At 39.6% G+C, this 14,784-nt stretch overlaps 1 protein-coding gene across 4 annotated transcripts in view; it reads right to left on the bottom strand.

The window, feature by feature from the left end:
- The window catches only part of grik2 (glutamate receptor, ionotropic, kainate 2), a 195,306-nt gene extending 185,344 nt beyond the window's left edge, over window positions 1–9,962 (bottom strand). The window contains exons 1-3 of one of the 4 annotated variants that reach the window (XM_035416346.1): window positions 9,826–9,962; window positions 9,542–9,679; window positions 5,360–5,740 (exon numbers count right to left, since the gene is read on the bottom strand). In XM_035416346.1, the coding sequence (XP_035272237.1) occupies window positions 5,360–5,477 (118 nt within the window). In that variant the 5' untranslated portion in view covers window positions 5,478–5,740; window positions 9,542–9,679; window positions 9,826–9,962. Of the gene's footprint in view, window positions 1–5,359; window positions 5,741–5,835; window positions 6,096–9,269; window positions 9,465–9,541; window positions 9,680–9,825 lie in introns of those variants that run through there. The other 3 variants (XM_035416354.1, XM_035416363.1, XM_035416372.1) reach the window with 3 other exon arrangements.
- Window positions 9,963–14,784: the final 4,822 nt, after the last annotated feature.

Here is a 14,784-nt window from a genome sequence, read left to right on the forward strand (position 1 = left end):
CAAAAACCACACACATGTACACATGGTATGCAGCACTGCTGGTAGAGAAGTGCCTAGCACATGACCCCCCCCCCCCCCCCCCCCCACACACACACACAGACAGCACATACAGACTGTGTATATAACTCTTCCCATTTATATCTGCCCCAGCCCAAGCCCACACCAGTAATATGGTGTCCAGTCTTTGCACCCTTACCCACTTTTCCACTCTCTCACAACATGGAGCCCATACCAGTGCTACTTTGAACTGCTATATCTTACTAGGTGTTCATACTGAAAAGTCTCATTAAAACTACAGCTACTGGGTGTAAGAATGACATCCTCGTCTTCCCCTACCCACTGCTAAAATGACCTTCGGGGCCGAGAAGATATCAACAATTGAGACAAATTGACCTATGACCTCTGACACCTACTTTCCTGTGTACTCTGTAGGGTAGGAGTTTGGGGAGTTTGGTATAATAATTAACGGATATAGCTTAAAGACATACAGTGTTAAATATGTTGTGGTATATGGCACATACGCCCTTAGGCAATATACTTTAAAAAATAATTTTAAAAAACCTAATTGCATGAGAGGCATGGATTATATATTTTAGTCATGGAATATGGCCATAGCTTTAAACTGGATACACAGCACAATCTGATCACCTTATTTTGAAGTACACACACATTTTTCCCTTTCCCACACACCACAGAGCCACCATTTTACAACAGCTAGGCACTGTTCAGGGATATCACCGTCAAATACTGCACATTCCTCTTTTGTGCCATCATACTTTGTGGTAAGGTTCTGGTATCCTTATCAAAAATTAAACTTATTCATTCTCATTTCAGAGAGATGAGGGGTTTAATGAAGATCAGTTCCTTCTGGTCAAAGAATTGATTTGATTGGAATGAATCACAATACAAACGAAATGATCATAAAACACTCCAATACTCAATGTTTGCAAAAAATAAAAAAGGGATATGGAAATGTAGTTCTTTTGCAAATACAAGCGTTCTTATTGTTGATCCCTTGGGATGACAGGTAATCCCTGATGAACTCTGAGGCATTTTTGTGACAACCGATGTGTCAACAGACACTTTTTGTAACAACTACTGGACAACACCTGGCTTCGTCTCAGTCTTAAACCGTAAAAAAGGACGTTAGCGACTTCATAAAATTGACCACTGTGATTCATTGTATTTTTCTGACGTCACAATTACATTTGGACTGGATAATTCATTTAAGAATGATATGCAACAAGTGGGCTAAAGACGTAATTCATAAACAATGTATACATAATCATCTTGTAGGCTATGTATTTATAGACGTTGCATAATCAAATGCAAATATATGTAAAACAACACAGCCTGTGAAACAGTGGAAAATGGGTGCAAAACGCATCTTCGTATTCGTGTGCAGCAGTGGAGCCAATTTGTTCTAATATTCTCATTAAACGACTTCCTTATTTTCCCCTTAGTCGACCATGACCGTCTTTCATTGCAGTCCCTTAGCCCATTGCACGCAGATCTTTCGCTGCTCAGAGCAGCCCGCTCTGTAGAGATGTGTGTACAAAAAGCCTTTCATCGTCACAAGCCATCATGGCCTCAATCAGATATTTTACCCACTGTGGTAAAAATACTTCTGAGCCTAGACTTTATCTAATTCTGACTGAGAATTCTCCTTTCAGTACTAATCAGCCCATTGGAAATTTTTCTTGAAAGCAGCTCATCCATAGCCTGTATCACTGTTAAACTGCGGCTGGTGTTATCATCTTATGCTCGTGATTATGGTGACGAAAAAGCATTTGAGGAAGAAAGCAATTATTATTATTATTATTATTATTATTATTATAGCCGCATTCAAATCCATGTGCAAATTCCTGGAACTACTATTATAAAGTTCCCGTTACACCTCGTGTTCCGATTCAGAATCAGCAGGTGCCTACGGTCGGAAGAGCTCTTATGGATATTCGAGTGACCTAACCAAAAACATATGTTCCTACCCACTCATCATATATTAAGAAACCAGTTCAACGAATAATGCCATTTCAAAAAAATAAAAATAAAAATAAAAATAGGCCATCTTCGTAATACCCCATTGACCTGAAAATATTCCACTGAATGTAAAGTCATTTTCAAAGGCAAAAAGCTACCTAAATCTCACATTATTATTATTATTATTATTATTATTATTAGTAGCAGTAGTAGCCGCAGCAGTAGCAGTAGTAGGCCTGGTGGTAGTTAGGTGCGTGTAATTCACAGGAGCTTCCGTGTATATTTTTCGAAGCAATATATTATATTTTGCATTTATTTTACTAGAGGAGTCTTATCAAAATAAATAGGTTATTAGCCTATAGGCTATGCTATGTTGAGTACACTAGGCTACTAGCAGTACTAGCCTACTTGTAGCATCCTAATACTAAAACGAATAATTTATATTATACGGTAATTTATAAATTTATGTTTATACAGACTTTACCGTCCAAGAAAATTATTTAAAAGCAAACATTCTTTTGGCTGTGTAAAAATTCGATAACAAAATCGGATTTCTAATGCCGGCCCTGTGGGTTGAAATGCCTAGATGCGAATTCGCCACAGCAGATCCCCTCGAAACACTGGCCTCTGCTCCTAATCCACCTGTAAACACAGTGGATTACATTTCTCTTCCTTTGAACACAAATCGCGGTGTGCGTGGTACCTTGGATCTTGAATACAAGGGCAGTAAACCGCGTCTGTTGTTTGGACTCGTCGCATGCTGTGCTCTCGTAAAATCTTTTCTACTAATCTTATTTTAGCTCATTTGAACATTTAGCCTATTCAGTTCAAAAGCTGAGGTGAGGAGCCGCTGTCTGCGGTGCTGAACAGATCGGCTTCCCTTAGTAGCTCGCCGTACAAAGAAGGAAATAATAGAGCGATAGAAAAGGAGTCCGGGAAATGTATTTTACTGCCGAACCATTGACAAGAACCGGGCAGCCCGGAGATTAAGGGTTGCAGTGAAAGGGGAAAGTATGTAAGCTACTGATGTGGCTATGTGGTTACTCTTCCTTGAAGAGATACAGTTCCGCAGAATGATCTATTTCAAATGAGTCACCAAATCGGGAGGGATTACTTTTAGCGTGTAAAGTGTGCTGCCAATGATAACATGACAGAGCTAATCTCGCTGTTTTGTTGGCATGGACTCGCCCCCACCCCCCGGACACTGACAGACTCGCTCAGTATACGGGAAATCACTGAAGTTTGCGAGGACAAGCTGCACCAGCGAGGCCCAGCTCGTTGCCATAGTGGCAGTTCGTGCGGATGCGTTCTGCCTTCTAAACAGGGCCTCCGGCGTCTCTGATTTTCAGAATGTGTAGATGACACCAGTTTGGAAGAGAGATCCTTTGTGACTGAACGCACAATTGTTGGAAATAAACAGAACCAAATGTGGATTTCCTCGGGGTTACTAAACCCGATACATAGATCACAGAAACTATAACCGTGAAAGGCGATCAGCTGATTAGCGAAAATATAAGAGCAACGGCACTGCGGTTGTCAGCCTGCCGTGCTTCCAGAGAAAACTGCTGATAGCATGGTATCATTGAAGAGCGTCCTTCGGAATGACTGACCACGCTAACCTAACATTTTGAACAAACCGTTTTGCCATAGAAGGGATTTCGACATTCATTTGGGCGTAATTCGGATTTGTAACACAGCTCACTGGAACTCCCTGGTTTTATAAGCGCATGTTTCAGTTCAAAGGAACACGGACGAGCTCGGAGAGAACAATACATTCCTTGAAATGGTTGCCATTAGCAACGTGCAGAGAGCAACCAATGAGCGGACGAAAATACAAAATGCCTTTTTTTAAAAGTAACCCTCTCCTTGCACTAGCGTTAGTAACGCTTTTGATTGAATTAATTCATTCACATACATGCATGTTGCATGAACCATTATCTGTGCACATATGTGGTTATGGGTGTATGTCGTCACTACAGGTGAATGCTGCATGCATGTCTGGAGGCCCTTACTTTCCTTCCCTTAATTTTAATAAAAATAAAAATTAGCGAGGAGGCACTTTTACGACTACTATTAAATCCAGCCACTTCGACCCTAATACTTAATCATTTTACTTAGACTTTAATACTTACTAGTCTAGCCTATGTTTACAGTCAAAGTAATTTCTACAGGCATTATTATTTGGTCGTATACACCCCATCCACAAAACAAACACACGCACAGATATGCTCTCTCTACTTCTGAATATCCTTGCCAAAAGTTCATAACGCAACGTGCCCTGTTGCATACAATGTAGTCGCCCGTGTCGACAGTGTCACATACATTCCTCTCCCCCGAACAATTTCACCAGCTACACTAGGCTAGGCTTTCACCAGAGAAAAGATCATTTTCTTAGTAAAGGTACTGGATCAATTGTCTTCTAGAATAGCACTTATGTTTACAAACCACTACAATGTTTTAAAATACTTAAATAATTTCGAGAATTTAGCACTGGCAATCTACATGAAATATAACCCGGAACCTTAGTCTGTCCCGTATTTTTTTTCAACTTAAAGCGGGAATTTGTAGTCTGAATACCACTCACAAAAAGTAAAATCTTCTACGTATAAGATAGGCCTATAAGCATGCAAAACACTAGTGTTATTATCATGTAAGCCTAATTATATTCATTGTATACTGAATCTATTTTCTCCCACTTAGTTTTTTTATGATTTCATTTCCCGACTGTATGCAACCTACATAAGAAACAAGAAGGAAGATTTTCTAACATAGTGCTTCTTTCTTATTGTGTCAAGATAAAGCCACAACATAAAAGAGAGAAATTTGAATTCGCCTAACATTTTGTACGGATTGTCATACTTTTTGTTATTACAGGGATACAAACAATCAGAGTAGTATACTCTTGATGAGGATTAGGTCATTTTAGTATAATGGCAAATATTTGCAATTTGGATAATCTGTGGACAGCTATTTTCACATTAAGGTGAAAGTTAATGACTAAGTAAAGCAATAAAGTCCCTTGTGCAAATATAAACATGTATCGTGGTTGAAACTCCCACGTTACTTACATGTTATGAGACTACCTCAGTGTTTTCACTCGACTGCTTTACATTTGTGTCCCCGGCAACTGTGTCTGGTGTTAAACTACACACCCATATGGTGAAACAGTAAGGCTCGGCTGCGCTCGAGCCCCATTTCATTGAGACAAATGCTTGAGGGGATCCGGAGGGGTCATGGCAACACGTTAACTAGGAAGTGCAACCCAGCCATGGCTTCCGAAATTACTCAACCATGGCGAAGAAGGGGGATGAAAACATTTCAACACAATGCATACTATGTTTTCTTGACCACAATTTTTTTAACATGAAATGCGTCTTACCAAATCTTAAAACATGCGGCATCCCGCGAGAATATCCCACACATAGTAATAGCAGCAGAAGAAGCCTGACGGTGCACCTGAAGCTCACATTAGTTATCAGTGGGGAGGTAATCTTCATGTTGTTTGTATAATGCACAGTGTTTATTCCCTGTATTGTTAGATTCCCCGAAATTCTTCTATTGACGTTAAGCAGGGTGACGGCCCACGCGCAGGATCACGGCATGGTCACTTTAGATAGGAGGGCATATGCTTCCCAAATCCATTAGCAATCCCTGCATGTTCCGTCTCTCACTGCGCCAAGAAACAACCTTCCGATTCAAGGAACGGTGGGGCATCCATGTTAGGCTGTGCAAATCCCGGAGAAATCCATCCACGGGCAGTCTGGGAAAAAAAGAAAAAGAGGGAGAAACGTTGAAAATCCAGACAGGACCGTCTCAAGGAAACCCGTACGCACTAGGCAGAATCGCGATATCAACCTAAAAGGCAGTTGGTTGTCTCTGCTACCATTCTACTGCACTGCTGCACAGCTTCTGACGTCGAGCCAAGATTAGTGTGCGCGAGAGAGGGAGAGCGAGAGAGAGAAAACGGATTTGGCATATTTTGCTGGTGCCGCTGACCATAAAACGTCCTCGATCCCTATCTGGCATACATTTGACCGTCTTCTTTGAATCTTATTCTAGAGCAGCCGGTTATTTACGAATTTCTATACTTTAGCATTAGCAAAGGACATCCCCACCGGTGGGACGCAGGCGCCGCACGCTGTAAAATCAATGTATGAATTTTAATAGGTGGCTCCGTAGGTCGCTGTCGCTTTACCGTTAAGTTGTGTGAGAGCGTCTTGTGTGCCACCGCCGGGACAAGTCGGGAAGATTATGCTGTAACAGTGCTTGGTATTTAGCGACAATGTTTCTAATCTAAACATTGCAAAAACTATCAGATCTGCGTATTATGCATTCGTTGGAGTAAACTAAATAAACTTCGCCACTGTACCATGTACAGGTACAACCGAAGGAGAAAAAATAATAATTTATAAGTTGGATGCTAATGGTGGCTACAGCTAAGCAATGTGTGTGCGTGCTTGCGTGCGTGTTTGCGTGCGTGCGTGCGCGTGTGTGTGTGAATGATGAAAGTATCATTAACATAGATATACAGTACAGGTGTATCATTGTGAATGGGTGATGCTACAGCTACACTCTATTGACTATTGACGTGCTACACTCCGTATTAAAGGGAGGTGAAAAAGTATGAAGTTAAGTCTGAAAATATCTTAATATGTAGAAAGTTCCACTGATTTCGCAGAATTGCTTTGAAATCGGACATCTTGGATTGATATTTTCAGCAGAAAACGGCATCATTGTTCTAAATTAAGAAAAAAACATTTGTCAGTTAACTGAAGACAAGCTCGTGCATAAACAGAAATATAGGACATTTAAACAGAATTGCAACAGTCAAGCATATAATTGGTTATTTAACATAAATTGAGCACACTAAGTTGATGTATTAATTATACACCTAATGTATTGTTGATGTAAATACGTGAGTTAATATAGGCCTATTGTTTCGTGTTGGATGTGTCAGTTCGAATATTGTGTTTGATGTCCATACATTAAGCCAACATGTGCTGTGTCTCAAAATAATATCTTTGCGCATATTTAACTGCAATAATCAATGCTGCAGGAACCATTCATATCATCACCCACATGTTTTATATTGCTAGTTTTCACAGGTTTAACAACTGAGCTTAAGGAAATAGATTCAATAAACACAGGTTACAATCTAGACCCTTTGGTAGAAATAATAAAGCTGGACTGAACCATAACAATTGATTCAATAATATGCTCAGCAGCCAATAGCAAACTCCATCCAGTTATAATAAATGGCATATGGAGCGTGTTCCCCAAATTAACTGTCTGTGCGCCCCCATGGGCTTTAAAACTATATTTCCATGGGATTAGTGTGCTCTGTGTGCTGTGTACAGTGTGTCAAATATATGTACGAGTGAAAAATAAGCTTTCATTGGCTATTTAAACGGTCGTATCATAGAAATCCGCCAAAAAGGTGGAAACTGTATTTCAGTACCTCGGACAGCGACAACACGACTTTGCTGGTTGGGGCTGCAGTACCTCCAAAGCTGTGGATATGTTTTTTTAAATCTCAGTCTATTAACAAACGGTGCGGTTACATCTTTGGTCGTCGTTTTCACATTTTTATTTCATTTGAATGTATTTAATTTGATTCATTATTGATATTGGTATTTTCAGTAAGTATTTTGCATGAAATGTGTCACTTCTTTGCCAGCTTTCACAGACACAGTTCTTGATTGCCTCGATGAAAATATTTGCGTTGAAACTACTACATAATATCACAGAAGATCAAACTATTTTAATATTCTGGCGTTTTATAGCGTACTTCAATTAATTTCCCGGCTGCGAAGGCGCATCCTAGGCTGTCAACAGTATTTCCGAGAACCCAAACGTCGTGAGAACTACATCAGCTTGGTTGCTTTGACACGTATATCGAATCAATCGCTCTGGCAACACATTTCCTGGTGAAGTAAATAATGTGTTGTGATTATTGTGGATGGAATAGAGCTAGGATTTTTTTATCTCTAGAAAAGGATATCATATCCCTGTTCGTGGTTCATGCATATCAATAGCACAAGGCTTTCAGTAAATACACAAGGGACACTCAAATGTTCTCGTCGTTTTCCCTTCACAAAACAAATTAGACTTGTCAGCGCAAATGTATGTGAAAGGTTATAAATGAATCACTTTTAAATAAGCTTCAGTATGGCACTTAATATGTCATAAAAATTGTGTAGGCCTATGCGAGAGGAACCTGACTATTGGGCGCACGATGGAGGGAACGGGGTAATTATTTCCTCTATTATCCCCACCCCGCGCTTACCTTATTATATTTCTTACTCTGCAAAAATATTAAATGCATTACCTGGGCTGTTGGGGATTCTTCTCCATTTTATTTCATTTATTTCCTTTTTTATTTCTATATGAAACAACGTAAAATGTTTCACACAGTTATCAGCCAGTACATATGAAAAGTATTTGGATAAAATGTCGGAAGTTTTAAATTCTGGCGTTTCCGATTGGTTAGATAAAAGTTGGTAATTGTTCTTTCTTGAAACGTGCGCTGTAATAACTTAATTTTATAGGTGTTAAATTAACTTTTTTTAGGTAGCCTCCAGAATCATTAAAAGCAGTGTGGTTGGCACTTAATCTCGCACTGTGAGGGAAGAGGTGGAGCGCGAAGAGGAGGGGGCCGGCTCACGCGCTGTTGGCGCCGATGCAAATCTGTAATTCAAACTATCTTAATGGAGACTCGGATATTTAACCCAATTAAACAAACAGCAGCTCACACATAAAATAGACAACTTTCCTAGCACCGGCCTTTGGGTTTTTTTTTTTTTTTTTGTAATTATATGAGTACCTTGCGCGACCCACCACCAAATAAACGGACCACAAACTTAATTTAGGACTGCATGTTTAGACAGTGTGCATATGGCTGTAAGATTTACATGCGGCGCAGCGTCGTTTACTTTTCACCTCGCCTGATAATACATTATCTACGGATAATTCACAAAGCACATCGCGTCAACAACACTGACTGTTGGAATTTGTATTGCATACATTTAATAACACTGTAATGTGATTCAATCGCACAACACTGTAATGTGATTCAATCGCACAACACGAAGCGCATAAGATCTTAAAGGTAGGAGTCAGTGGGGCATGCATTTTAAATAAGGGTTCAATGAAGATGTACGGGTCACGTCGTTTACGCGGGCTATTAACTAACAAATTCTAACCTTTTATGACATTTACACCATAGCTAACTGCAAACCATGCGCCCCGACGCAGCACATCGAATTCCCAAAATAAATTGCACCACTCACCCAAAAGTGCCCTAAAATAGACCGCTGTATGTTGTTTTTGACGTCTCCACACAGTATGTGCTTTTCCCTATTCGAAAAGTCCAACTAAACTAGATACCTGTAAAATCAGATATTAGCCTACGAACGCAAAGGCAGTGCAATGGTTACATTTGTTCGTTTCCAATGTCAAAGACTACAACTGAGGGGTACGATTTGTTGAATAAATACAGCAAAATACAACCGAATGACGAGGGGGATAATCGCAATAAACTTTCTTTAAAATGCCCTCTTACCTTCGATTAGCTAGGCAGAATGAGCTGTGAACTGTTACAAGCGCCGGAGAAAGTACTTCATTTGTTCCAATAGCACAGCCGAATCGGTCCTACAGACGCGCGGCTCAAACCGGTCGGGCTGTGGAGAAGACACGCCTCCTGTCGGACAAAAAAACGCACTGCTTAAAGCAACAGGGAGCCCGCAGTCCGCTAAATCTCTGTATGTGTTGTGAGAAAACATTTAGGACCTCGTTATATTTGTTTTATTTCCTCGGTCGTGACAGTGTTATATATTAATTGCTTACCGTATTTGTTTTCTGAATTGTGACTGGAAGCGGAGGTGCTGGGCGCAACTCAAGACATCCCTTAACGACTCGTAGGAAACAGGTTTTAATCAATAAGGGTAGAAATTACTATATATATTATAACGCCCACGTATTTGAAAATGATATGAATCAGATTGCATTTCCGAGGAGTTGTGCATTTTTATTATGTTACCTTTAAAAAGATTCACTCATAGGCGAACGATTCACGAAGCCGGAAACGTACATATGATCTATTGCGTCTTAAGACAGAGCGTGTTATTCACAGAAATGAACACATCGACTCCATTTCGTAGTACCAGCAAGTTACAGTTGTCAACCACTTCGCGGTGTCCTCTGGCGTCTGTAGCACAGACTTTAGTTCATCTGTTTACTTTGTAAAATGATTTTAGTGTATGAGTAAATCACGAATTACATGGTGTGTGCACCCCAAGGTCATCAGCCTAAAAGTGTCACTTTTTCCCCTCCATCAGCGAGGTAGTGAGCGTGTAGTTACGCAGAAATGGAGTGCAGCCCCGCCGGCACTGTAAGAGCTGATGTGGAGAGCTGGTGGTGGCGATGAAAGCGATCTAAGTGGAATGGGTGGCGAAATGAAAGGCGTCTTTGATACCACCCCCTCAGCAAGCCACATGAAGAGTGTGATTGTAAGGGACTAAAATAAATAGTCAATGACAGCACTGTGATCCAAGAACAAGCCCTAGCAGATGCCCTCCTGTGTGTGTGTGTGTGTGTGCGCGCGCGCGCGCGTTGCTGTCCGTGTGTGTAGAAGTATAAATGAGTGTGTGTCCATGGGTACGTGCGTGTATGCGTTTGCGTGTTTATGTATGCCTGAGTGTGAGCGTGTGTGTGTGTTTGCGTGAGCTGCAAATAGCAGCTCAGTTGCCTCGCTGCTCTCTCTTTAATTACAGCCAGTCTTCCATGTCTGAGAGGAAATTAATTATTCACCTAATCTGGCTGCGGAAGTAATACCCACAACCTGCACAACACAACCACCAAGCACAACCAGCCCCCTCGTGAAAAAACACATTGATTTTACAGTACAACTGTATGAGGACTATTAATAAAAAATACTTAAGATTCTTTTCATTTTAAAACTAGGAACATGGTGGCAAGAACAGATGTAATTGATTTGTATTTCTTCTGAAATGTAGCATTCAGAATGAAAAGGCTAAAAATATGTATCAGCTGTAAAATGTTACATTACAATTAATACATTACATTAATTTTCCAAACTATCTTAACCAGAGGAACTTACTGTTAGTCTCAGGAATGCAAAATGCAATATCATCAAGAAGAGAAGGCCAATTTATAACCAAAAAGTGTAAAGTCAGTCCAACAAACCAATAATTAGTATTGTAAACCAAAGTTAAAACCACTACCCATCTAACCTGATTTTACAGAGTGATGCCTATAATATTACTATTAAAAATGATATCCAAAGAAAAATATGATGCATATCGTTCCATATTTACTGCTATAAAAAGCATGTTCTGGTAAGTTAGTAAATATAGAGCTATGTGTGTAATTGTTTTCTTTACAAATTTATTTTTGAATTTGAGAGTAAGACTTCACTGAGCCTTTAGGAAGGATGTGGATCTTGGCCACCTGTGTGTGTCAGCTAATATAGGAATTAGCTTACTTTATCTCCCTCCCTCACCCTCCTACTCAACTGTCTGTCTTACACTCCTACCCGACTGTCTCTCTTTCGCCCCTACCCCATTGCCTCAATTACCCTCCTACCCCACTGTCTCTCTTTCGCCCCTACCCCATTGCCTCAATTACCCTCCTACCCCACTGTCTCTCTTTCGCCCCTACCCCATTGCCTCAATTACCCCCCTGCCCCACTGTCTCTCTTTCACCCCTACCCTACTGCCTCAATTATCCTCCTAACCCACTGTCTCTCTTACCGTCCTACCCCCTAAAAATAAAAAATTATGCCATTATTTTGAGAGAACAGCATTTGTTATTTCAAGATAATGACATAAATTATTTGAGATCTTGACAAAACAAAGAAAATGAACTCCTTATTACGGGAAAACGGAGCAAATAAAACGTATGAATCCATGGCATTTCATAGCTTTCAAATTTCATAGACGCCATCATGAAATTTCTTAAACATCTACATAGAATAGCCTACAGTGCAAACAACAGCCTACAGTGACAAAATCTGAAGACCTACAAGCACGTAGCTGCACAATGCAGAATAGATAACCGAAACAAAACTGCCTTCTGTATTTTCTTTAGCAGAAAATGAGAAATATAAAGAGAAACACTGACAGGGGTCCCTGAGGAGGTCTTTGATATGTCAGAAAGAAAAAGAAAAAAAAATTGAAATGAACAACCTGTTGTCAATAGACTATTGATAAACCAATGGATTGGATTTGTTCAACTCAGACCTGATCTTTGTGAATAGGTTTAACTCAATTTAGCATCAATGAAAAATGGCTTAGCCAATCTTTACATGGCGGTATGTGACATCGACAGATACGGCTGTTTGGATCAAAAAGGGAAAACATTGGATGGGAACCGAAGAATAATTACAGTCTTGTGATAGATTTTCACCAGTATAAGTTGGCTATGAAAAACATTTATATGTAATCAATACATAGGCTTTGTTTGTATCCTATACCATCAAAATGTATTGAATTACCTTACTTTGTGTGAAGCTAACGCTGTTACAATGTAGGCTACTCATAACAAACACAGTATAAAAAGAAATCTCAACAAAAAAAAATTCAACAAAAAACAAAAATGCCAAGTTACTCATGCAAACAAATCACTGTTAAGTAATTTATCAAAACTTACAAAATCTAGGCCTGCTGTTAAAAGTATTGATACCCAAATGAGGCCAAGTTACAATAAACAAAAGCTCACACAAATTAAACAAGCTCTATTCCAAAGCAATGCTACACAGTGTTTCCTAAATTATTTAATGTAACTTGGTCTTGCGTTTCTTCATCTTATCATCTGAAGAGAATGTGATCGTTTAAGCACCATGTGTCGCATTGAGACATCATTTAAATTAATGTTTTAAACAGCTGATGAAAAATTACTCTCTTTATACTTGGTTGTCAACTTAATTTTACAAAATGTACACATTTTTGTATATTTGCAACTTAAAATAAATATCAATTGTAAAATAGATAGATAGATAGATAGATAGAATACTTTATTATCCCCATGGGGAAATCTTTCTAGCTGCATATGTCATTCACATTTACAAACAAACATTTATACCAAGAAACATATAATCCTTTACACTAGAGAAAGGGGGTGGGGATGAATAAATAAATACAGATTAAAATTATACGTATTTAGGTCTAGCAAAAAAATACAGAATCTTATAAACCTATCCTGACATACAATATGTTTGCCCCATTAATGTATTGTATGTTTGTGGGTCAGGTAAAGTTTATCAAAATAAGTTAAATAGTTGAACTTATTTAACAATGTTAAATAATTTTTAAAAATCTTATTTGTGAACACAATTTTATTAACATAATAATAATAATAATAATAATAATAATAACGCATTTTATTCATTTATGCAGTCAATTATTCAAACATATAGTGTAGTTTTACCATTTTGTAGCGTAACACAGCTGAATTGCTGATTATTTCTGCTATAAACAATTGGAATTTGACTCTTTCATTGTCCACATAAAATTTGAACGGCCACATTCTCTACAGATGAAAAAACAATATTGTTAGTTGTATCTGAGCCTCATTTTGATTTTGATATCAATACTTTGAACCGCAGGCCTAGATTTAGTAAGTTTTATTAATTACTTATATACAGTGCTTTGTATGCATGAGTAACATGAGAGTATTTTTGTACATTGAAGATGTTTTTTTTGTTGGGATTACAGAAACATAGCACAACACGGTCACACTGAAGGTTATTGTATGTCTGAGTGGACTCTATCTCTGCTTTGTAAGCTTTATAAACAGAATTTCTAAAACAGAATTTTCAAAAGAGGAAGCACGTGTATAAGTGATTGGTATTGTAATTTGTCGAGGCACTGTGTGTTTCTACAACATATCACCTCACTGGCAGACAGCTGCATGTAGCCCGCATGCGGGACCTGAGAGAAAAGCATTGACAAATTTGTCTGAAGCAGGCCTTCTCCTACGCCGCTGACCGGAATGCCAGTAATGAGTCTTTATGTACATATAAAATAGTCTTTATAAAAAAATGATGCGCGGTTTTAGGGCTGTTAGAGGGAAGGCCGTGCGGCTGTGTGAAATGGGGGCGTCTCCGCGGGGCTGGGGGAAGCACACAGCACTCTATGGGCCCAGACCGGTCCCAGCAGGGGGGCACTAGAGTGGATTGTGTGAGCACAGGACTACAGGAATACTGTACACACCAGAGACCGCAGAGCTGTGGAGAGAGAGAGTGAGAGAAAGAGAGAGAGAGAGAGAGAGAGAGAGAGAGAGAGAGGGGAGGGAGAGAGAGAGGGAGGCTGAGTGAGAGAGAGAGTGAGAGAGAGAGTGAGAGAGAGAGGACTGAACTGATTTAGACCCACAGCTAGCGACTCCTGTCATTGGTTGTGCTGTTATTGCTCTTTGGCAATGCAGCGCGTCGTGTTTGTCGTGCCAGTAAAATTGATTTGAATTTGAATGTGAATTGAACTGGAATTCGGAGAAGCACAGACAATGAAAAAAGTCTAGGTGAGACATGGTGAGAGAAAGATACATGGTGATATGAAGAGACAGAGAGATGGATAGAGATAGGGAGAATGTCAGGGGGAGTTGGGCATAGACAAGAGGTCACAGGGACAGAAAGAGAAGCAGACTAGTACAGACAGTGAGAGACAGAGACAGTAAGGTGTAGATGGAGAGAGAGAGACAGTAAGATATAGGTGGATGCAGAGAGAAAGGGACAAAGAGATAGTTTGAGACAAAGACAGTAAGGTGTAGGTGGAGACAGAGAGAAAGACA

Source organism: Anguilla anguilla, chromosome 1, assembly GCF_013347855.1.
Source record: "Anguilla anguilla isolate fAngAng1 chromosome 1, fAngAng1.pri, whole genome shotgun sequence".
NCBI classification, from domain to species: domain Eukaryota; kingdom Metazoa; phylum Chordata; class Actinopteri; order Anguilliformes; family Anguillidae; genus Anguilla; species Anguilla anguilla.